Source organism: Leptinotarsa decemlineata, unplaced genomic scaffold (genome assembly GCF_025532065.1).
Source record: "Leptinotarsa decemlineata unplaced genomic scaffold, Ldec_3_MD MMD2_tig00003902_RagTag_RagTag, whole genome shotgun sequence".
NCBI classification, from domain to species: Eukaryota; Metazoa; Arthropoda; class Insecta; order Coleoptera; family Chrysomelidae; genus Leptinotarsa; species Leptinotarsa decemlineata.
Window position 1 is genome coordinate 1,784,160 of NW_027412598.1, and position 26,242 is coordinate 1,810,401.

At 33.9% G+C, this 26,242-nt stretch overlaps 1 protein-coding gene across 1 annotated transcript in view; it reads right to left on the reverse strand.

Moving 5' to 3' along the window:
• Gos28 (golgi SNAP receptor complex member Gos28) overlaps nucleotides 1-24,530 on the reverse strand; it is a 48,019-nt gene extending 23,489 nt beyond the window's left edge. Inside the window, exons 1-3 of the mRNA XM_074178507.1 lie at nucleotides 24,384-24,530; nucleotides 24,095-24,273; nucleotides 23,775-24,013 (exon numbers count right to left, since the gene is read on the reverse strand). Of these exons, the coding sequence (XP_074034608.1) occupies nucleotides 23,775-24,013; nucleotides 24,095-24,273; nucleotides 24,384-24,444 (479 nt within the window). The 5' untranslated portion in view covers nucleotides 24,445-24,530. The remainder of the gene's footprint in view (nucleotides 1-23,774; nucleotides 24,014-24,094; nucleotides 24,274-24,383) is intronic.
• Between the last annotated feature and the right edge of the window lie 1,712 nt (nucleotides 24,531-26,242).

Below are 26,242 nucleotides of genomic sequence, written 5' to 3' on the forward strand. Positions count from 1 at the left end.
GTACCATACGTTCCTTTGGTGAGAAAAAAATAGTCCTGTATATTGGGGACTGAATTACTCAAAAAAGTCAAATTTCTCACTTATCAAAAATACTGTGTTAATGAAAATTTCAGAATATATCCTTCGAAAGTATATCTATCGATGTGCTCAAACAGATTTGCGAAAAAAAAGTTCCGCATATTGGGAACTGAATTACTCAAGAAAGTAAAATTTCTCACTTATCAAAAATAGTTTGGTAATGAAAATTTCAGAATATATTCTTCAAAAGTATATCTATTGACGTTCTTAAACAGATTTGCTTACCATACGTTCCTTTGACGCGAAAAAAAAAAGTTCCGTATATTCGGAACTGAATTTCTCAAAAATGTCAAATTTCTCACTCATCAAAAATAGTTTGTTGATGAAAATTTCAGAATATATTCTTCGAAAGTATATCTATCGAAGTGTTTAAACAGATTTGTGTACGTTCCTTCGGTGCGAAAAAAAAATTCCGTATATTGGGAACTGAATTACTCAAAAAAGTCAAATTTCTCACTTATCAAAAATAATTTGTTAATTAAAATTTCAGAATGTATTCTTCGAAAGTATATCTATCGACTTGCTCAAACAGATTTGCGTACCATACGTTCCTTCGGTGAGAAAAAAAAAGTTCTGAATATTCGGAACTGAATTACTCAAAAAAGTAAAATTTCTCACTTATCAAAAATAGTTTGTAAATGAAAATTTCAGAATATATTCTTCAAAAGTATATCTATCGACGTGCTCAAACAGATTAGGGTACCATACGTTCCTTCGGTGCGCAAAAAAATAGTTCCGTATATTCGGAACTGAATTACTCAGAAAAGTCGAATTTCTCACTTATCAAAAATAGTTTGTTGATGAAAATTTCAGAATATATTCTTCGAAAGTATAACTATCGACGTGCTCAAACAGATTTGCGTACCTTACGTACCTTCTGTGCGAAAAAAAAAAGTTCTGGATATTGGGAACTGAATTACTCAAAAAATTCAAATTTCTCACTTATCAAAAAGTTTTTTAATGAAAATTTCAGAATATATTCTTCGAAAGTATATCTATCGATGTGTTTAAACAAATTTGCGTACCATACGTTCCTTCTGTGCGAAAAAAAATAGTTCCGTATATTCGGAACTGAATTACTCAGAAAAGTCAAATTTCTCAATTATCAAAAATAGTTTGTCGATGAAAATTTCTGAATATATTCTTCGAAAGTATATCTATCGACGTGCCCAAACAGATTTGCGTACCATATGTTCATTCGGTGCGAAAAAAAAAGTTCCGTATATTGGGAACTGATTTACTCAAAAAAGTCAAAAATTTTTAGCTTATCAAAAATAGTTTGTTAATGAAAATTTCAGAATATATTCTTCGAAAGTATATCTATCGACGTGCTTAAACAGATTAGCGTACCATACGTTCCTTTGGTGAGAAAAAAATAGTCCCGTATATTGGGAACTGAATTACTCTAAAAAGTCAAATTTCTCACTTATCAAAAATAGTTTGTTAATGAAAATTTCAGAATATATTCTTCGAAAGTATATCTATCGATGTGCTCAAACAGATTTGCGAAAAAAAAGTTCCGTATATTGGGAACTGAATTACTCAAGAAAGTAAAATATCTCACTTATCAAAAATAGTTTGGTAATGAAAATTTCAGAATATATTCTTCAAAAGTATATCTATCGACGTTCTTAAACAGATTTGCTTACCATACGTTCCTTCGGTGGCGAAAAAAAATAAGTTCCGTATATTGGGAACTGAATTACTCAAAAAAGTCAAATTTCTCACTTATCAAAAATAGTTTTTTAAAGAAAATTCCAAAATATATTTTTCAAAAGTATATCTATCGACGTGCTCAAACAGATTTGCGTACCATACGTTCCTTCGGTGGGAAAAAAAATAGTTCCGTATATTCGCAACTGAATTACTCAGAAAAGTCAAATTTCTCACTTATCAAAAATAGTTTGCCGATGAAAATTTCAGAATATATTCTTCAAAAGTATATCTATCGACGTGCCCAAACCATATGTCCCTTCGATGCGAAAAAAAAGTTCCGTATATTGGGAACTGAATTACTCAATAAAGTCAATTTTCTCACTCATCAAAAATAGTTTGTTGATGAAAATTTCACAATATATTTTTCGAAAGTATATCTATCAACATGTCCAAATAGATTTGCATACCATACGTTCCTTCGGTGCAAAAAAAATAGTTCCTTATATTCGGAACTGAATTACTCGAAAAAGTCAAATTCCTCACTTATCAAAAATAGTTTGTCGATGAAAAATTTCAGAAGATATTCTTCGAAAGTATATCTATCGACGTGCCCAAACAGATTTGCGTACCTTACGTTCCTTCGGTGCGAAAAAAAATAATTCCGTATATTCGAAACCAAATTATTCAATTATTCAATCTTCCTCTCTGAAGACGATCACTTGGTGATCGAAACACGTGTCGAGGTGTTGAAAATAACGATTTGGTGTTGGGAAAAAACTGCAGTAATATTCATCTGAATAAATGATCAACATATTGAAGTGAATAATACATTCAATTTTTTACAAAAACTGAAAATAATCGTTCTAAACAAAACAGAAAAATACTCAGCAATAGTTTTGAATTTAAATAATACGTATTTTCAAACGAATTTAAACAAACAACAAATCGCTTATAGATATATAAATAGCACATACTTTTATCAACATTGCATCATACTAATTACTAAGAAAATAAGACCACAGCAACCCATCGATTATCATTCAGCGTGAGATAATCAGTGCCAAAAAATTTTCTTATCATAGGTATATTTTACATTTTCAAATCCGTTAGACAACTGTTTTCCAATTTTAGATATGTGCATGCAAACATTTTCAATTTCACCAGTTCGGACTTCCATTGTCTATAAAATGATTTGAAATCCCTGAAACAAGTAAAAAAGAATAATTAAAAAAGAATAGTTGAAAATAACAATTATATTAAGCAACAATAAACCTGAAATGAAATGATAGTGAAATAACCTACAAGTAAAAATATAATAATTGAATAAATAAAAATTAAAGGAATGAAAAAAGAAAATAACAAAAATTAAAAAAAGTGTAGAGATTCCAAGTCACGTTAGTTCACGACGTTTCGATTGTTGGTATCTACAATCGTCTTCGGGTGATGACTGGACTGATTCCTCCGAGAGATGACTATTTTATAGGTCGTTGAAATACTTTCACTTTCTCTACTTTCCATTTTCCGCTTCACTGCTTCCGTGAGAGATGACCGTTTTGGCGGGAGTTGGTCATTTTTCGTTTGATGATGGGTTTCCATATGTTTCGTATATCTACGCTGGCCTGGCTGAATACGTTGTTGGACAACATGTATGCGGCTTCCTTAAATTTTCTCCTGAACCAATGTTCCTCTCTGTGCAAGATCTCAGCTTGGGACCACTCGATGTTGTGTTGATGGGTCCAAACATGGTCTGCTATTCTTGATTTGCTGGTTTCTCCTCGCTGTGTGTGCTTCTTGTGCTCGGCAATGCGAACATTCAAAGGCCTCTTTGGGCCTTTGGTATACAGGGTTTTCGGTATACAGATGTTTCCCACTTACTGTCGGTCCTTTTCACCAAAACGTCTAAGAATGGCAATTCATTGTGGATTTCCCACTCATACGGGACAGTATCTGAACCACGAATCCAACCACCATCAATCGACAAAAAGAGGAATCATCAAGACTCTATTAGACCGTGCTTTTGGGCTCTGTAATACAAAGGAAGGTCTCGAGAAGGAACTAGACATCATCAAAAATGATCTTCAGCGGAATGGATACTCCAAAGCGATGGTAGAAAAGACTTTGGCTAAAAGACAGCAGGAGCCTCAGAAGGAAGAGAAGCCGTCACAACCAGTGCTTGCACTTCCCTACATCAGAGGATTATCGGAGAGGATAAGAAGAATTGGTTCCAAGTACAACATTAGAACCTGTTTCAGATCCGGTAACACTATCCGTAGCAGCCTCACGAAAACCAGGCCCCCAAACGCGGACTGCGATTCCAAGAATTGCATTTACCGGATACCCTGTGAGTGCGGAAAATCCTATATTGGTGAAACTAAGAGGCCTTTGAATGTTCGCATTGCCGAGCACAAGAAGCACACACAGCGAGGAGAAACCAGCAAATCAAGAATAGCAGACCATCTCTCGGAGGAATCAGTCCAGTCATCACCCGAAGACGATTGTAGATACCAACAATCGAAACGTCGTGAACTAACGTGACTTGGAATCTCTACACTTTTTTTAATTTTTGTTATTTTCTTTTTTCATTCCTTTAATTTTTATTTATTCAATTATTATATTTTTACTTGTAGGTTATTTCACTATCATTTCATTTCAGGTTTATTGTTGCTTAATATAATTGTTATTTTCAACTATTCTTTTTTAATTATTCTTTTTTACTTGTTTCAGGGATTTCAAATCATTTTATATAGTAGACAATGGAAGTCCGAACTGGTGAAATTCATCACGAAACATTGTCAATCACCTTCAAACAAACATTTTCAGTTCTGCAGTTGATTTCTACCAAAATTTTCGATACTGCAATTAGTTTCACAGCACACTGGTGTTTTGTAGAAAATTTCTGAATGTGTGGAATCTTTCCAAAGTTTCACTTGGGTTATGATCTTTGACTAATTACTGTGGTTTTGAGCTTCGACTTCATACATACATCCAACTTCAAGTATACTGACTTTGGTTATTGGATAATGCAGCAAAATATTCCGACTGGTCGTTTTATATGGATAATTCTAAAAGTGAACAATTGCCATTCATAAAAGAGTTAACATTGAATATTTGAAATATTACCTAAACAGAACGTTGGATTTACCATTATTTGGCATGTTGGACAAAATATAATTCTTCTTATGGTGAAGGTAGCATATGACCAACTGGTCGTTATATATAGATAATTCTAAAAATGAAAGGTTGTTATTCATAAAGAACATAATAATAATAATAATCCTAATCATGGGATCTTCATCAATATCATTGGAGACCTTTGCTTATCAAAGCGCCTGACGTTCGCTTTTCAAAGGTCGAGTGGGCTGAGGTCGGAAACTGAGGTGTTCATCATGGCTTGCCAGGATGGTGTCTTCAACACCTTAGTCTACCGCAGTCGCGTGATGGGTATAGAGGTTTCTGACACGAGGTGCAGGGCCTGCCGCGAGGCGCCCGAAACCCTAATGCACTTGCTATCAGCATGTCCAGCATATGTGGTCTTGGCCTATATCCATCGACATAACGCGGCCCTAAGAGTGCTATACTACCATCTACGGCATTCTTAGGGGATTGACGAGACACCGGTGTGGCCCTACGCTCCGGGGGATATTGAATCCGTTGTGGGGAACGAGAAGTGCCGAATTTATTGAAACTATTCGTTCCCCACCCTCAGGCTCATACAAGCTAATAACACTGATGTAGTCCTTCTCGACCACCAGACCAAAACGATATTTGTCGTGGAGTTTTCAGCTCCTGGCGAGACGAATATCGTCAGAAAAGAGGAGGAAAAACGGATAAAAAATCGAGATTTTCTCTTCGAATTCCGCAGACTCTATCCAGATCATTCTTGTCAAGATGGTTGTTCTGATTATTGGAGTCCTTGATGGAATGATGTCCTCTCGAATCTTGAAATCATACCGGCGGAAATCTTAGGCGGAAATCTTAGCCGCACAGATGCAGAAGGCCGTCATTCTTGGCTCACTGCGCTTGCTCAGGGCGCATGATTCTCGGACCCAATGATTACTTACCCTACGGTGTGGGGAGATAATGCTGACGCGCCCTCCCAAAAGTATCGGGGCTTCGAGGCTTAGGGCCTGACCAGCGCACACTACGGTGAAAAAAATAAATATATATACATAAATATATATATATATATATATATATATATATATATATATATATATATATATATATATAGTTTTTTAGTAATTCAGTTTCGAATATAGGGGGATCAATTTTTTTTCGCACCGAAGGAATGTATGGTACGCAAATCTGTTTGGGCACGTCGATAGATATGTTTTCAAACAATATATTCTGAAATTTTCATCGACAAACTATTTTTGATAAGTGAGAAACTCGACTTTTCTGAGTAATTCAGTTCCGAATATACGGAACTATTTTTTTTTCGCACCGAAGGAACATATGGTACGCAATCCATGAATTCTATCATGATAACCTATAAATTCTACTTGATTTTTCAATGTTCACCTAAACTCATTATGTCTTCTTTATGTTTTATTTGTGAAATTTTGATGTTTGTATTTTTTATATTTTATATCCTGTATTGTATTTTGTATTTTTTATATTTTATGACATGCATTTAATTTAATTTCTTTTTACAAGACTTTGTCAATAATATACTAATTTTCTGACAATAAAGCATATATTGATTGGTTGATTGAAGCACTATTTTTTGGACTTAGATATCCGTTAGGCCCTTTTGACTCAGGCGAGGGTAAAAAAATCTGTGGAGATGTATTAGGTACGGTCTTTTCATTTTGATTTTCAGGAATTGCAACAGTTTAACATTCATTTGAGGCTACTTCATCTTCATTAACTAAGTTTCTTTCCCTTGTTATCATGTGTGTATGTTCCATGTATTTTCTAGGAAGATTTTCTTCATCAGAATCATTGATCTGTTATCAAGACAGAATATAATTTGTTGATGCTTCACTTATGAAATAAATATAAACCGGATTTTTTCTGATTGCATCCACTTCTGTCAGTATTTGAAATTCTAATATGACTATTGCATTCAAATTTTTCAAGTTTTCCTTGGAAGTTTTAAAACTTCATCAAAGTTTGCATCAACTTTTATGAAAGACTGGATATCGCAATTTTCATTCATTTGGTTTAAAAGGTTTGCCGCAATATTTCTACCATGGTAGTTTGAAATCAATAATATTTTTTTTCCATTCACTCTACTATTTAGTACTGATCTATTTATTTCAAGTTTATTCTTATTGATTTGAGATTTAGGACAACCTGACTTTTTCTTATAGTCATATAAAAAAACAGTCTGGATGGAGTACCTCTCCATTTCTTTGATATATATTTTTTGGTTTTCTTGTAAATTATTGATTGAAGATGTTTTTTCTTTTATCAGCTTTTCAATATATTTGTTTTTCATATTGCTATCATCCACTAGTTCAGTTACATTTTCATCTTTGCAGCATACAACTTAATTTTCTTTCAAAAAACCTAGTTTTTTTTGTGATGTACTTGTGAACAACTTTTATGAAAGATGCCAGAACAGTTGGTGCAAACATAATGTGAAGTACGCTTAGTTTTACAACATTTGTAATAATTTATTGTTTCTTATTGTTCAACAATTGTTCACACTCAGTCACAACACAAATTTTGCTGGCAAGTCACTGGTAATGCTGATTCCAGAACAGATATGTCTTCATCAGTTTCTCATTTAGTTCAGTTTTTTGTACAAAAAACTTTTATCAATACTGTATGATTAAACTGCAGCATACATCTAAGTCAGTTTTCCAAACACTTTACATTAGATTTAGAAGAAATCAATCGGCACAAATAGGTATAAATTAAAACTAATTTGAGTAACTTGATTTGAACCTGGAGCAGAATACAATCTATCACATTGGCGTGAAGTTATCCACAGATTTCTGGCCACACATACTGACGTAGAGGAAAATAAAAATCTGTGGTTGGGATACGAAATTATTAGCACCCGTACTAATATCTGTGGCTGGAAATACCTATTAACTATAGGTTGAACGTGAAATTATTGAGACTATTTGGTGTTTAACTTTTTTATAGAATCTTGACTAGATTGACGCGTCGATAATCGTTTTCTCATCAACAATTCAAATTTAGGGAAAAATAAAATTGGAAATATTAAACTTACTTTCCAATACCCCATATAAAAATGATATCCGATGATGTCCATCAAAATCACACAACTTCCATAGTTTCTTGAGTAGATTAACTTGGTGATGACAGTTTTCTTGTCATCTAAACAGATTTCAAAAAAGAAATTGTTGAAACAATCAGAATAATTTTTTGAGATTCCTTGTATTCATGAAAATCACACAACTCCTATAGAATCTTGGGTATATCAATATAGTGAAAACCATTTTCTTGTCACCCATACAGATTTCGAGAGAAAAATTGTTGCAACAATCAGACTCACTTTTTAAAACACCTTGTAGAATTGGAAGCAGAAGATGTGCGTTCATGAAAATTACACAACTGTTATAGAATCTTGGGTAGATCAATATAGTGAAAACCGTTTCCTTGTCACCCATACAGATTTCGAGAGAAAAATTGTTGAAACAATCAGACTCACTTTTTGAAACACCTTGTAGAATTGTAACCGGAAGATGTGCGTTCATGAAAATGACACAAGTGTTGTAGAATCTTGGGTAGATCGATATAGTGAAAACCGTTTTCTTGTCACCCATACAGATTTCGAGAGAAAAATTGTTGCAACATTCAGACTCACTTTTAAAAACACCTTGTAGAATTGGAACCAGAAGATGTGCGTTCATGAAAATTACACAAGTGTTATAGAATCTTGGGTAGATCGATATAGTGAAAACCGTTTTCTTGTCACCCATACAGATTTCGAGAGAAAAATTGTTGCAACATTCAGACTCACTTTTAAAAACACCTTGAAGAATTGGAACCAGGAGATGTGCGTTCATGAAAATCACATAACTGTTATAGAATCTTGGGTATATCAATATAGTGAAAACCATTTTCTTGTCACCCATACAGATTTCGAGAGAAAAATTGTTGCAACATTCAGACTCACTTTTAAAAACACCTTGTAGAATTGGAACCAGCAGATGTGCGTTCATGAAAATTACACAACTGTTATAGAATTTTGGGTAAATTGATATAGTGAAAACCGCTTCCTTGTCACCCATACAGATTTCGAGAGAAAAATTGTTGCAACAATCAGACTCACTTTTTAAAACACCTTGTAGAATTGGAACCAGGAGATGTGCGTTCATGAAAATTACACAACTGTTATAGAATTTTGGGTAAATTGATATAAAGAAAACCGTTTCCTTGTCACCCATACAGATTTCGAGAGAAAAATTGTTGCAACAATCAGACTCACTTTTTAAAACACCTTGTAGAATTAGAACCAGAAGATGTGCGTTCATAAAAATTACACAACTGTTATAGAATCTTGGGTAGATCAATATAGTGAAAACCGTTTCCTTGTCACCCATACAGATTTCGAGAGAAAAATTGTTGAAACAATCAGACTCACTTTTTGAAACACCTTGTAGAATTGTAACCAGAAGATGTGCGTTCATGAAAATGACACAACTGTTATAGAATTTTGATATAGTGAAAACCGTTTCCTTGTCACCCATACAGATTTCGAGAGAAAAATTGTTGCAACATTCAGACTCACTTTTAAAAACACCTTGTAGAATTGGAACCAGAAGATGTGCGTTCATGAAAATTACACAAGTGTTATAGAATCTTGGGTAGATCGATATAGTGAAAACCGTTTTCTTGTCACCCATACAGATTTCGAGAGAAAAATTGTTGCAACATTCAGACTCACTTTTAAAAACACCTTGTAGAATTGGAACCAGGAGATGTGCGTTCATGAAAATCACATAACTGTTATAGAATCTTGGGTAGATCAATATAGTGAAAACCGTTTCCTTGTCACCCATACAGATTTCGAGAGAAAAATTGTTGAAACAATCAGACTCACTTTTTGAAACACCTTGTAGAATTGTAACCAGAAGATGTGCGTTCATGAAAATGACACAACTGTTATACAATTTTGATATAGTGAAAACCGTTTCCTTGTCACCCATACAGATTTCGAGAGAAAAATTGTTGCAACAATCAGACTCACTTTTTAAACACCTTGTAGAATTAGAACCAGAAGATGTGCGTTCATGAAAATTACACAAGTGTTATAGAATCTTGGGTAGATCGATAAAGTGAAAACCGTTTTCTTGTCACCCATATAGATTTCGAGAGAAAAATTGTTGCAACATTCAGACTCACTTTTAAAAACACCTTGTAGAATTGGAACCAGAAGATGTGCGTTCATGAAAATTACACAAGTGTTATAGAATCTTGGGTAGATCGATATAGTAAAAACCGTTTTCTTGTCACCCATACAGATTTCGAGAGAAAAATTGTTGCAACATTCAGACTCACTTTTAAAAACACCTTGTAGAATTGGAACCAGTAGATGTGCGTTCATGAAAATTACACAACTGTTATAGAATTTTGGGTAAATTGATATAGTGAAAACCGTTTCCTTGTCACCCATACAGATTTCGAGAGAAAAATTGTTGCAACAATCAGACTCACTTTTTAAAACACCTTGTAAAATTAGAACCAGAAGATGTGCGTTCATAAAAATTACACAAGTGTTATAGAATCTTGGGTAGATCGATATAGTGAAAACCGTTTTCTTGTCACCCATACAGATTTCGAGAGAAAAATTGTTGCAACATTCAGACTCACTTTTAAAAACACCTTGTAGAATTGGAACCAGAAGATGTGCGTTCATGAAAATTACACAAGTGTTGTAGAATCTTGGGTAGATCGATATAGTGAAAACCGTTTTCTTGTCACCCATACAGATTTCGAGAGAAAAATTGTTGCAACATTCAGACTCACTTTTAAAAACACCTTGTAGAATTGGAACCAGAAGATGTGCGTTCATGAAAATTACACAAGTGTTATAGAATCTTGGGTAGATCGATATAGTGAAAACCGTTTTCTTGTCACCCATACAGATTTCGAGAAAAAAATTGTTGCAACATTCAGATTCACTTTTAAAAACACCTTGTAGAATTGGAACCAGGAGATGTGCGTTCATGAAAATCACATAACTGTTATAGAATCTTGGGTATATCAATATAGCGAAAACCATTTTCTTGTCACCCATACAGATTTCGAGAGAAAAATTGTTGCAACAATCAGACTCACTTTTTAAAACACCTTGTAGAATTGGAAGCAGAAGATGTGCGTTCATGAAAATTACACAACTGTTATAGAATCTTGGGTAGATCAATATAGTGAAAACCGTTTCCTTGTCACCCATACAGATTTCGAGAGGAAAATTGTTGAAACAATCAGACTCACTTTTTGAAACACCTTGTAGAATTGTAACCAGAAGATGTGCGTTCATGAAAATGACACAACTGTTATAGAATTTTGATATAGTGAAAACCGTTTCCTTCTCACCCATACAGATTTCGAGAGAAAAATTGTTGCAACAATCATACTCACTTTTTAAAACACCTTGAAGAATTAGAACCAGAAGATGTGCGTTCATGAAAATTACATAACTGTTATAGAATCTTGGGAAGATCAATAAAGTGAAAACCGTTTTCTTGTCACCCATACAGATTTCGAGAGAAAAATTGTTGCAACATTCAGACTCACTTTTAAAAACACCTTGTAGAATTGGAACCAGAAGATGTGCGTTCATGAAAATTACACAACTGTTATAGAATTTTGGGTAAATTGATATAGTGAAAACCGTTGCAACAATCAGACTCACTTTTTAAAACACCTCGTAGAATTAGAACCAGAAAATGTGCGTTCATGAAAATTACACAAGTGTTATAGAATCTTGGGTAGATCGATATAGTGAAAACCGTTTTCTTGTCACCCATACAGATTTCGAGAGAAAAATTGTTGCAACATTCAGACTCACTTTTAAAAACACCTTGTAGAATTGGAACCAGGAGATGTGCGTTCATAAAAATTACACAACTGTTATAGAATTTTGGGTTAATTGATATAGTGAAAACCGTTTCCTTGTCACCCATACAGATTTCGAGAGAAAAATTGTTGCAACAATCAGACTCACTTTTTAAAACACCTTGAAGAATTAGAACCAGAAGATGTGCGTTCATGAAAATTACATAACTGTTATAGAATCTTGGGAAGATCAATAAAGTGAAAACGGTTTTCTTGTCACCCATACAGATTTTGAGAGAAAAATTGTTGCAACATTCAGACTCACTTTTAAAAACACCTTGTAGAATTGGAACCAGAAGTTGTGCGTTCATGAAAATTACACAACTGTTATAGAATTTTGGGTAAATTGATATAGTGAAAACCGTTTCCTTGTCACCCATAGAGATTTCGAGAGAAAAATTGTTGCAACAATCAGACTCACTTTTTAAAACACCTTGTAGAATTGTAACCAGAAGATGTGCGTTCATAAAAATGACACAACTGTTATAGAATTTTGGGTAAATTAATATAGTGAAAACCGTTTCCTTGTCACCCATACAGATTTCGAGAGAAAAATTGTTGCAACAATCAGACTCACTTTTTAAAACACCTTGTAGAATTAGAACCAGAAGATGTGCGTTCATGAAAATTACACAAGTGTTATAGAATCTTGGGTAGATCGATATAGTGAAAACCGTTTTCTTGTCACCCATACACATTTCGAGAGAAAAATTGTTGCAACATTCAGACTCACTTTTAAAAACACCTTGTAGAATTGGAACCAGGAGATGTGCGTTCATGAAAATTACACAAGTGTTATAGAATCTTGGATAGATCAATATAATGAAAACCGTTTTCTTGTCACCCATACAGATTTCGAGAGAAAAATTGTTGCAACAATCAGACTCACTTTTTAAAACACCTTGTAGAATTGGAAGCAGAAGATGTGCGTTCATGAAAATGACACAACTGTTATAGAATTTTGATATAGTGAAAACCGTTTCCTTGTCACCCATACAGATTTCGAGAGAAAAATTGTTGCAACAATCATACTCACTTTTTAAAACACCTTGAAGAATTAGAACCAGAAGATGTGCGTTCATGAAAATTACATAACTGTTATAGAATCTTGGGAAGATCAATAAAGTGAAAACCGTTTTCTTGTCACCCATACAGATTTCGAGAGAAAAATTGTTGCAACATTCAGACTCACTTTTAAAAACACCTTGTAGAATTGGAACCAGAAGATGTGCGTTCATGAAAATTACACAACTGTTATAGAATTTTGGGTAAATTGATATAGTGAAAACCGTTGCAACAATCAGACTCACTTTTTAAAACACCTTGTAGAATTAGAACCAGAAGATGTGCGTTCATGAAAATTACACAAGTGTTATAGAATCTTGGGTAGATCGATATAGTGAAAACCGTTTTCTTGTCACCCATACAGATTTCGAGAGAAGTTGCAACATTCAGACTCACTTTTAAAAACACCTTGTAGAATTGGAACCAGGAGATATGCGTTCATACAAATTACACAACTGTTATAGAATTTTGGGTTAATTGATATAGTGAAAACCGTTTTCTTGTCACCCATACAGATTTCGAAAGAAAAATTGTTGCAACAATCAGACTCACTTTTTAAAACACCTTGTAGAATTGTAACCAGAAGATGTGCGTTCATGAAAATGACACAACTGTTATAGAATTTTGGGTAAATTGATATAGTGAAAACCGTTTCCTTGTCACCCATACAGATTTCGAGAGAAAAATTGTTGAAACAATCAGACTCACTTTTTGAAACACCTTGTAGAATTGTAACCAGAAGATGTGCGTTCATGAAAATGACACAACTGTTATAGAATTTTGATATAATGAAAACCGTTTCCTTGTCACCCATACAGATTTCGAGAGAAAAATTGTTGCAACAATCATACTCACTTTTTAAAACACCTTGAAGAATTAGAACCAGAAGATGTGCGTTCATGAAAATTACATAACTGTTATAGAATCTTGGGAAGATCAATAAAGTGAAAACCGTTTTCTTGTCACCCATACAGATTTCGAGAGAAAAATTGTTGCAACATTCAGACTCACTTTTAAAAACACCTTGTAGAATTGGAACCAGAAGATGTGCGTTCATGAAAATTACACAACTGTTATAGAATTTTGGGTAAATTGATATAGTGAAAACCGTTTCCTTGTCACCCATACAGATTTCGAGAGAAAAATTGTTGCAACAATCAGACTCACTTTTTAAAACACCTTGTAGAATTGGAACCAGGAGATGTGCGTTCATGAAAATTACACAACTGTTATAGAATTTTGGGTAAATTGATATAGTGAAAACCGTTTCCTTGTCACCCATACAGATTTCGAGAGAAAAATTGTTGCAACAATCAGACTCACTTTTTAAAACACCTTGTAGAATTAGAACCAGAAGATGTGCGTTCATAAAAATTACACAAGTGTTATAGAATATTGGGTAGATCGATATAGTGAAAACCGTTTTCTTGTCACCCATACAGATTTCGAGAGAAAAATTGTTGCAACATTCAGACTCACTTTTAAAAACACCTTGTAGAATTGGAACCAGGAGATGTGCGTTCATGAAAATCACATAACTGTTATAGAATCTTGGGTATATCAATATAGTGAAAACCATTTTCTTGTCACCCATACAGATTTCGAGAGAAAAATTGTTGCAACAATCAGACTCACTTTTTAAAACACCTTGTAGAATTGGAAGCAGAAGATGTGCGTTCATGAAAATTACACAACTGTTATAGAATCTTGGGTAGATCAATATAGTGAAAACCGTTTCCTTGTCACCCATACAGATTTCGAGAGAAAAATTGTTGAAACAATAAGACTCACTTTTTGAAACACCTTGTAGAATTGTAACCAGAAGATGTGCGTTCATGAAAATGACACAACTGTTATAGAATTTTGATATAGTGAAAACCGTTTCCTTGTCACCCATACAGATTTCGAGAGAAAAATTGTTGCAACAATCAGACTCACTTTTTAAACACCTTGTAGAATTAGAACCAGAAGATGTGCGTTCATGAAAATTACACAAGTGTTATAGAATCTTGGGTAGATCGATAAAGTGAAAACCGTTTTCTTGTCACCCATATAGATTTCGAGAGAAAAATTGTTGCAACATTCAGACTCACTTTTAAAAACACCTTGTAGAATTGGAACCAGAAGATGTGCGTTCATGAAAATTACACAAGTGTTATAGAATCTTGGGTAGATCGATATAGTAAAAACCGTTTTCTTGTCACCCATACAGATTTCGAGAGAAAAATTGTTGCAACATTCAGACTCACTTTTAAAAACACCTTGTAGAATTGGAACCAGTAGATGTGCGTTCATGAAAATTACACAACTGTTATAGAATTTTGGGTAAATTGATATAGTGAAAACCGTTTCCTTGTCACCCATACAGATTTCGAGAGAAAAATTGTTGCAACAATCAGACTCACTTTTTAAAACACCTTGTAGAATTAGAACCAGAAGATGTGCGTTCATAAAAATTACACAAGTGTTATAGAATCTTGGGTAGATCGATATAGTGAAAACCGTTTTCTTGTCACCCATACAGATTTCGAGAGAAAAATTGTTGCAACATTCAGACTCACTTTTAAAAACACCTTGTAGAATTGGAACCAGAAGATGTGCGTTCATGAAAATTACACAAGTGTTGTAGAATCTTGGGTAGATCGATATAGTGAAAACCGTTTTCTTGTCACCCATACAGATTTCGAGAGAAAAATTGTTGCAACATTCAGACTCACTTTTAAAAACACCTTGTAGAATTGGAACCAGAAGATGTGCGTTCATGAAAATTACACAAGTGTTGTAGAATCTTGGGTAGATCGATATAGTGAAAACCGTTTTCTTGTCACCCATACAGATTTCGAGAGAAAAATTGTTGCAACATTCAGACTCACTTTTAAAAACACCTTGTAGAATTGGAACCAGAAGATGTGCGTTCATGAAAATTACACAAGTGTTATAGAATCTTGGGTATATCAATATAGTGAAAACCATTTTCTTGTCACCCATACAGATTTCGAGAGAAAAATTGTTGCAACAATCAGACTCACTTTTTAAAACACCTTGTAGAATTGGAAGCAGAAGATGTGCGTTCATGAAAATTACACAACTGTTATAGAATCTTGGGTAGATCAATATAGTGAAAACCGTTTCCTTGTCACCCATACAGATTTCGGGAGAAAAATTGTTGAAACAATCAGACTCACTTTTTGAAACACCTTGTAGAATTGTAACCAGAAGATGTGCGTTCATGAAAATGACACAACTGTTATAGAATTTTGATATAGTGAAAACCGTTTCCTTGTCACCCATACAGATTTCGAGAGAAAAATTGTTGCAACAATCAGACTCACTTTTTAAACACCTTGTAGAATTAGAACCAGAAGATGTGCGTTCATGAAAATTACACAAGTGTTATAGAATCTTGGGTAGATCGATAAAGTGAAAACCGTTTTCTTGTCACCCATATAGATTTCGAGAGAAAAATTGTTGCAACATTCAGACTCACTTTTAAAAACACCTTGTAGAATTGGAACCAGAAGATGTGCGTTCATGAAAATTACACAAGTGTTATAGAATCTTGGGTAGATCGATATAGTAAAAACCGTTTTCTTGTCACCCATACAGATTTCGAGAGAAAAATTGTTGCAACATTCAGACTCACTTTTAAAAACACCTTGTAGAATTGGAACCAGTAGATGTGCGTTCATGAAAATTACACAACTGTTATAGAATTTTGGGTAAATTGATATAGTGAAAACCGTTTCCTTGTCACCCATACAGATTTCGAGAGAAAAATTGTTGCAACAATCAGACTCACTTTTTAAAACACCTTGTAGAATTAGAACCAGAAGATGTGCGTTCATAAAAATTACACAAGTGTTATAGAATCTTGGGTAGATCGATATAGTGAAAACCGTTTTCTTGTCACCCATACAGATTTCGAGAGAAAAATTGTTGCAACATTCAGACTCACTTTTAAAAACACCTTGTAGAATTGGAACCAGAAGATGTGCGTTCATGAAAATTACACAAGTGTTGTAGAATCTTGGGTAGATCGATATAGTGAAAACCGTTTTCTTGTCACCCATACAGATTTCGAGAGAAAAATTGTTGCAACATTCAGACTCACTTTTAAAAACACCTTGTAGAATTGGAACCAGAAGATGTGCGTTCATGAAAATTACACAAGTGTTATAGAATCTTGGGTAGATCGATATAGTGAAAACCGTTTTCTTGCACCCATACAGATTTCGAGAGAAAAATTGTTGCAACATTCAGACTCACTTTTAAAAACACCTTGTAGAATTGGAACCAGGAGATGTGCGTTCATGAAAATCACATAACTGTTATAGAATCTTGGGTATATCAATATAGCGAAAACCATTTTCTTGTCACCCATACAGATTTCGAGAGAAAAATTGTTGCAACAATCAGACTCACTTTTTAAAACACCTTGTAGAATTGGAAGCAGAAGATGTGCGTTCATGAAAATTACACAACTGTTATAGAATCTTGGGTAGATCAATATAGTGAAAACCGTTTCCTTGTCACCCATACAGATTTCGAGAGAAAAATTGTTGAAACAATCAGACTCACTTTTTGAAACACCTTGTAGAATTGTAACCAGAAGATGTGCGTTCATGAAAATGACACAACTGTTATAGAATTTTGATATAGTGAAAACCGTTTCCTTCTCACCCATACAGATTTCGAGAGAAAAATTGTTGCAACAATCATACTCACTTTTTAAAACACCTTGAAGAATTAGAACCAGAAGATGTGCGTTCATGAAAATTACATAACTGTTATAGAATCTTGGGAAGATCAATAAAGTGAAAACCGTTTTCTTGTCACCCATACAGATTTCGAGAGAAAAATTGTTGCAACATTCAGACTCACTTTTAAAAACACCTTGTAGAATTGGAACCAGAAGATGTGCGTTCATGAAAATTACACAACTGTTATAGAATTTTGGGTAAATTGATATAGTGAAAACCGTTGCAACAATCAGACTCACTTTTTAAAACACCTTGTAGAATTAGAACCAGAAGATGTGCGTTCATGAAAATTACACAAGTGTTATAGAATCTTGGGTAGATCGATATAGTGAAAACCGTTTTCTTGTCACCCATACAGATTTCGAGAGAAAAATTGTTGCAACAATCAGACTCACTTTTTAAAACACCTTGTAGAATTGTAACCAGAAGATGTGCGTTCATGAAAATGACACAACTGTTATAGAATTTTGATATAGTGAAAACCGTTTCCTTGTCACCCATACAGATTTCGAGAGAAAAATTGTTGCAACAATCAGACTCACTTTTTAAAACACCTTGAAGAATTAGAACCAGAAGATGTGCGTTCATGAAAATTACATAACTGTTATAGAATCTTGGGAAGATCAATAAAGTGAAAACCGTTTTCTTGTCACCCATACAGATTTTGAGAGAAAAATTGTTGCAACATTCAGACTCACTTTTAAAAACACCTTGTAGAATTGGAACCAGAAGTTGTGCGTTCATGAAAATTACACAACTGTTATAGAATTTTGGGTAAATTGATATAGTGAAAACCGTTTCCTTGTCACCCATAGAGATTTCGAGAGAAAAATTGTTGCAACAATCAGACTCACTTTTTAAAACACCTTGTAGAATTGGAACCAGAAGATGTGCGTTCATGAAAATTACACAACTGTTATAGAATTTTGGGTAAATTGATATAGTGAAAACCGTTGCAACAATCAGACTCACTTTTTAAAACACCTTGTAGAATTAGAACCAGAAGATGTGCGTTCATGAAAATTACACAAGTGTTATAGAATCTTGGGTAGATCGATATAGTGAAAACCGTTTTCTTGTCACCCATACAGATTTCGAGAGAAAAATTGTTGCAACATTCAGACTCACTTTTAAAAACACCTTGTAGAATTGGAACCAGGAGATGTGCGTTCATACAAATTACACAACTGTTATAGAATTTTGGGTTAATTGATATAGTGAAAACCGTTTTCTTGTCACCCATACAGATTTCGAAAGAAAAATTGTTGCAACAATCAGACTCACTTTTTAAAACACCTTGTAGAATTGTAACCAGAAGATGTGCGTTCATGAAAATGACACAACTGTTATAGAATTTTGGGTAAATTGATATAGTGAAAACCGTTTCCTTGTCACCCATACAGATTTCGAGAGAAAAATTGTTGAAACAATCAGACTCACTTTTTGAAACACCTTGTAGAATTGTAACCAGAAGATGTGCGTTCATGAAAATGACACAACTGTTATAGAATTTTGATATAGTGAAAACCGTTTCCTTGTCACCCATACAGATTTCGAGAGAAAAATTGTTGCAACAATCAGACTCACTTTTTAAAACACCTTGAAGAATTAGAACCAGAAGATGTGCGTTCATGAAAATTACATAACTGTTATAGAATCTTGGGAAGATCAATAAAGTGAAAACCGTTTTCTTGTCACCCATACAGATTTTGAGAGAAAAATTGTTGCAACATTCAGACTCACTTTTAAAAACACCTTGTAGAATTGGAACCAGAAGATGTGCGTTCATGAAAATTACACAACTGTTATAGAATTTTGGGTAAATTGATATAGTGAAAACCGTTTCCTTGTCACCCATACAGATTTCGAGAGAAAAATTGTTGCAACAATCAGACTCACTTTTTAAAACACCTTGTAGAATTGTAACCAGAAGATGTGCGTTCATAAAAATGACACAACTGTTATAGAATTTTGGGTAAATTGATATAGTGAAAACCGTTTCCTTGTCACCCATACAGATTTCGAGAGAAAAATTGTTGCAACAATCAGACTCACTTTTTAAAACACCTTGTAGAATTAGAACCAGAAGATGTGCGTTCATGAAAATTACACAAGTGTTATAGAATCTTGGGTAGATCGATATAGTGAAAACCGTTTTCTTGTCACCCATACACATTTCGAGAGAAAAATTGTTGCAACATTCAGACTCACTTTTAAAAACACCTTGTAGAATTGGAACCAGAAAGATGTGCGTTCATGAAAATTACACAAGTGTTATAGAATCTTGGATAGATTAATATAATGAAAACCGTTTTCTTGTCACCCATACAGATTTCGAGAGAAAAATTGTTGCAACATTCAGACTCACTTTTTAAAACATCTTGTAGTATTGGAACCAGAAAGATCTGCGTTCATGAAAATTACACAAGTGTTATAGAATCTTGGGTAGATCGATATAGTGAAAACCGTTTTCTTGTCACCCATACAGATTTCGAGAGAAAAATTGTTGCAACATTCAGACTCACTTTTAAAAACATCTTGTAGAATTGGAACCAGAAGATGTGCGTTCATGAAAATTACACAACTGTTATAGAATCTTGGGAAGATCAATGAATTGAAAACTTTTTTCTTGTCACCCATAAAAATTTCGAGAGAAAAATTGTTGCAACATTCAGACTCACTTTTTAAAACACCTTGTAGAATTGGAACCAGAAGATGTGCGTTCATGAAAATTACACAAGTGTTATAGAATCTTGGGTAGATCGATACAGTGAAAATCGTTTTCTTGTCACCCATGCAGATTTCCAGGAAAAAATATTGAAACAATCAGACTCACTTTGTAAAACACCTTGTAGAATTGGAAATAGAAGATGTGCGTTCATGAAAATCACACAATTCTCATAGAATCTTGGGTAGATCGATATAGTGAGAACTGTTTTCTTGTCACCCATACAGATTTCGATAAAAAAATTGTTGCAACAAACAGACTCATTTTTTGAGATTCCTTGTAGAATTGGAACCAGAAGATGTGCGTTCATGAAAATTACATAACTGTTATAGAATCTTTGTTAGATCGATATAGTGTAAACCGTTTTCTTGTCACTCATACAGATTTTGAGAAAAAAATTGTTGCAATAATCAGACTCACTTTTTAAACACCTTGTAGAATTGGAAATAGAAGATGTGCGTTCATGAATATCACACAACTCTCATAGAATCTTGGGTAGATCGATATAGTGAGAACTGTTTTCTTGTCACCCATACAGATTTCGATAAAAAAATTGTTGCAACAAACAGACTCATTTTTTGAGATTCCTTGTAGAATTGGAACCAGAAGATGTGCGTTCATGAAAATTACATAACTGTTATAGAATCTTGGGTAGATCAATATAGTGAAAACCGTTTTCTTGTCACCCATACAGATTTCGAGAGATAAATTGTTGCATCAGACTCATATTTTGAGTCTGTAAATCTGCATGGGTGACAAGAAAACGGTTTTCACTTGTAATTTTCATGAACGCACATCTTCTGGTTCGAATTCTACAAGGTGTTTTAAAAAGTGAGTCTGATTGTTGCAACAATTTTTCTCTTGAAATCTGTATGGGTGACAAGGAAACTGTTTTCACTCTATAGATCTACCCAAGATTCTATAACAGATGTGTAATTTTCATGAACGCACATCTTCTGGTTCCAATTCTACAAGGTGTTTTAAAAAGTGAGTCTGATTGTTGCAACAATTTTTCTCTCGAAATCTGTATGGGTGACAAGGAAACGGTTTTCACTATATCAATCTACCCGAAATTCTATAACAGTTGTGTAATTTTCATGAACGCACATCTTCTGGTTCCAATCTACAAGGTGTTTTAAAAAGTTAGCCTGATTGTTACAACAATTTTTCTCTCGAAATCTGTATGGGTGACATGGAAACGGTTTTCACTATATCAATCTACCCGAAATTCTGTAACAGTTGTGTAATTTTCATGAACGCACATCTTCTGGTTCCAATTCTACAAGGTGTTTCAAAAAGTTAGTCTGATTGTTACAACAATTTTTCTCTCGAAATCTGTATGGGTGACAAGGAAACGGTTTTCAATATATCGATCTACACAAGATTCTATAACAGTTGTGTAATTTTCATGAACGCACATTTTCCGGTTCCAATTCTACAAGGTGTTTTAAAAAGTGAGTCTGATTGTTGCAACAATTTTTCTCTCGAAATCTGTATGGGTGACAAGGAAACGGTTTTCACTATATCAATCTACCCAAAATTCTATAACAGTTGTGTCATTTTCATGAACGCACATCTTCTGGTTCCAATTCTACAAGGTGTTTTAAAAAGTGAGTCTGATTGTTGCAACAATTTTTTTCTCGAAATCTGTATGGGTGACAAGAAAATGGTTTTCACTATATTGATATACCCAAGATTCTATAGGAGTTGTGTTATTTTCATGAATACAAGGAATCTCAAAAAATTATTCTGATTGTTTCAACAATTTCTTTTTCGAAATCTGTTTAGATGACAAGAAAACTGTCATCACCAAGTTAATATTCTCAAGAAACTATAGAAGTTGTGTCATTTTGATAGACGCACATCATCTGATATCATTTCTATATGGGTTATTGGAAAGTAAGTCTAATATTTACAATTTTATTATTCCCTAAATCTGTATTGTTTATGAGAAAACGATTATCGACGCGTCAATCTAGTCAAGATTCTATAAAAAAGTTAAACACCAAATAGTCTCAATAATTTCACGTTCAACCTATAGTTAATAGGTATTTCCAGCCACAGATATTAGTACGGGTGCTAATAATTTCGTATCCCAACCACAGACCTTTATTTTCCTCTACGTCAGCATGTGTGGCCAGAAATCTGTGGATAACTTCACGCCAATATCTATCACTTGTACTACCAGACAGCATTTATATATATACATTTTTCATGACATTGATTGCAAAGAGTAAACAGTTAATCAAAATCTATCCAAATTAACGAGAATGACAGACAGAACATGAATGGTTGTAAATGGCAGGTTTAAATGGTAGTTTCTTGTTTCGTCAATTTGTGTTTCGTCACCTAGGGAAATTTTTCCTGTTATGACCCATTTTATTCTTGTTTCGTCAACTGCAAAATATACCTGCTTAAGGTGTTCTTGTTTCTTCACCTCATCTTTGTACCTGCGCTAGTGATTAAGAGGCTTCTATTATGCATTTATTATTTTTATTTTGAAAATAATTAAATACGGTTTAAACAATTCGATTCCAAATAAATCTAGAAATTGGGAAAGTTTGCCTTCTTCAAACAAAAAATTAAATCTTTTCTCTTTATAATATTAGTGTAGATAATTGATTAATATAATATTATTGTAAATAAGCATTAAAAATAATTTAGGTTTACGAACTTTTATGACCCTAGTAGTAGTCCCAGTTGACGAATGCGGAATAAATTATTACCTGCGAAAAGGTCAAAAAGGTACAGGTGACGAAACAAGACATTTTGAAAAAAAAAAATTGAAAATGACTTTTTTTTTGTAAATTAGTGGTGATTTCTATGTATGAAATAGTAACGCAATCTGCTTTTGAAAAATATTTTAGTAATGGGAAAGAACCCCGATAACCCATTTCCCATAGTTTCTCCAGCCTCAAGAGGGTGGTGGGGGTAGCTAATGATGTGATAACTTGTTTCAGTGTAACAACATTTTTATGCTAACATAAGTTTTACCACAAAATAGACATATAGTATAAGACTTCGGGTGGGGGTTGATAGGGGGTTATTACTCTGAATAATTTAATAACTCATTTCAAAGGAATAGTACTGCATTCTAATAGGTATTAATGAAAGTTTTTAACCCAACAAAGAAACCTGAAGATACCTACAGGTTATAATGACTCAGCTGGGTATTGGTGAGGGGCAGTTACTCTAAATAATAAAATAATTTGTTTTAATGAAATAATACCGTATTCTAATTTTAATATGTTTTTACAGCATTTGGTAGTTACTATCAATGAGTATCATGGACCAACTGAGTGGTTTTGTAGGTTTTTTAGGTTGTCCTATAGCCAGAATTGTAAATGTGTCATCAAATATCAGTAAGTAATCACAATCTGCCTAGCCTCGTAATGACAATAACCATCCAGATGAAGACTTAATTTTATAAGAACTTGTCAACTTACTTATGAATATGTTGGTTTTCCTTCAGATACATATCTCGCCTATTATTAACTCCATCAGTTCTGAATGTCTCTGAACCTCTGAGCAAATCTTCCCTATGCCTTCTGCTTTCTCTCAATAAATTAGTTTTACGGTATTCGCGGGATAAATCTGCAAGAATATCCTTATGCCTCTGAATAGTATGAAGCATCGCTGCACCTGATACCGGTTGCTCTGACAATCTCTCATTTACAAGTATCAGCTAAAGATTTTGAAATTAGCAACAATATTTCATTTTTAAATAATTGTCATTTTCGGGTCGATGATTTATGAAGGTACTAACCTTATTGAGTAATTGTTCAATTTCCAATGACATCGTTTCGAAGGTGTCTTCCTCTGAGAGTAATGGTACAGTATCATCATTATTGCTAAGTGGTGTATTTATTCCTGCCCCTAATTTACTGAAAGCCACCAGTTTCAAGTCGATTTCATTTTCAAGTTGCCTCGCTTGCTTTCGCAAATCTGAAATTTGCGCAAAAAATACTGAGAATAAACGAGGTTACATGATTTTTAAGGAGACTAATGAAAATCATTAAGATAGAAATGAAAATCGTTTATTTATTTACAATTACCTTCGTATGAAAACACGGTCGCCATTTTATTTTGGAACATTTCTTCTTCTTTATTCATCATGCAATCCTTTCTTCCTTTACATTTGCTCTGTGCCGTGAAATGGTCGAAATGCTTATGCAAGGCGCACACTGCGACAGAACGGCAACATGATGTGAAGTTTCGTTTGTCTTTCTATAGTTTCTTATGGCGGGCATCGGATTAATTTTAATTAATGGCCGTAAATTGATATTGTGTTCAGTTTATTCGCTGTTATTATTGTTTTTAATTTTTGTAGTTGATTATGAATAACTTACCACAAAATCTTCTATAATATTCTTAAATTTTGTTTTTATATGAGCACACGCCTATAGTAAAAGACGGAACTGTCTACGCACTTCGTTTCGAGGACACCGAGAACTTTGTGAATGTATGAATGAAAGTAGTAAGAGTGGACTTACTGCACAGTAGAATAATACAACCGTAGGCTCTCTTACCACGTGATCCGCCCGAGTTGCCGGGGACCTTAAACCGCTCTTAGAATTCTCATCCAACGCGTTCAATGCTGTAGTATAGAAGGATTTGACGGTACTACGGACATCGGATTAGTTATAATAAACGGTAGGAAATTGATATTGTGTTTAGTTTATTCGCTGTTTTGTTATTATTGTTTTTAGATTTTGTAGCTGGTTATAAGTAATTTACAACAAAATATTTTATAATAACCTTAAATTTCGTTTTTATATGAGCGCATGCCTATGGTAAAATAATGGAATTGGTTCCACTCTTCGTTTCGAGGTCACCTAGAACTTTGTGAATTTATGAATGAAAGTAGTGAGAGTGGACTTACTGGTTGATTTTTACTAGTCCAGTGCCGTCCTGTAGCTGTGTGCATGGAACTATAGACGGAGCGACCAAGGATACATCGTTTTGATAAACATTATAAAAAAGCAGTGATGGCGGCTCGCAAGTAATACAGTTCGAAATCCAGAACGAATTTTTACTTGTCCGGATCCGTTTACACATAGAAAATAAAAACAAATATTCAGCGTAGCGGAGAGTACACCAGCCAGTCCGTCTACTTTGGAAAGTGCTTGCCCGGCAAGCCCAGACAAGTAGCAAGTGCACTTTCTTGCTGTTTACACATGACTAGCGGCAAGTACTTTTTACCAGTAAACTTGCCAAATGTAAACGTTGCCTATGTGAACTTTCACGGACAAGAATAACTGTGTCGATGTTATGTTTTAGGTTGAATAACCGTGGTACGCAGGTTTCTATGCCTGACATTTCGTCTACCATCACGGTAGGCATTAGAAATAAGTATGAAAAAGTCATAAAATCGGAGCAATACCTAACGATTATTTTATTTATTGCTAAATAAAAAACCGGACACAAAGTGACCTCAAACAATTTTGTAGAGCATGCATCCAGAAAGAATATTCAAACAATCGTCCATTTTGAGCTTTGCATAAATTAAATCTATCTTCAGTTTCTTTTCGAATTTCATTTAATGCTTATTTTCTAATAGGGCGAACAACTTTTCTGAAATTGTTTGATCTCATATTGTGAATTTAAGCATGGAAGTAAAAAAATGAATGGACTCGGCAAACCAATACATACGACACACAGATATTGTGTTGAAGTCGCTAGATTTTTTGGAGCGCGGTTCACGGAAAAAGAGGAGACTTGTGATTTTCCCTTCACCGAAAGTGGCTTACGCAATTACGAGTTAATTTTTTGATTGATGATAAAAAATATGTGAAATTTCATATATTTATGTAAACTTTCGATAAAGATGTGATATTTTCATTAAATATATAATTGAATTGAAGGGGTTACATATTTTTTTTAAATTGATAAATATATATATATATATATATAT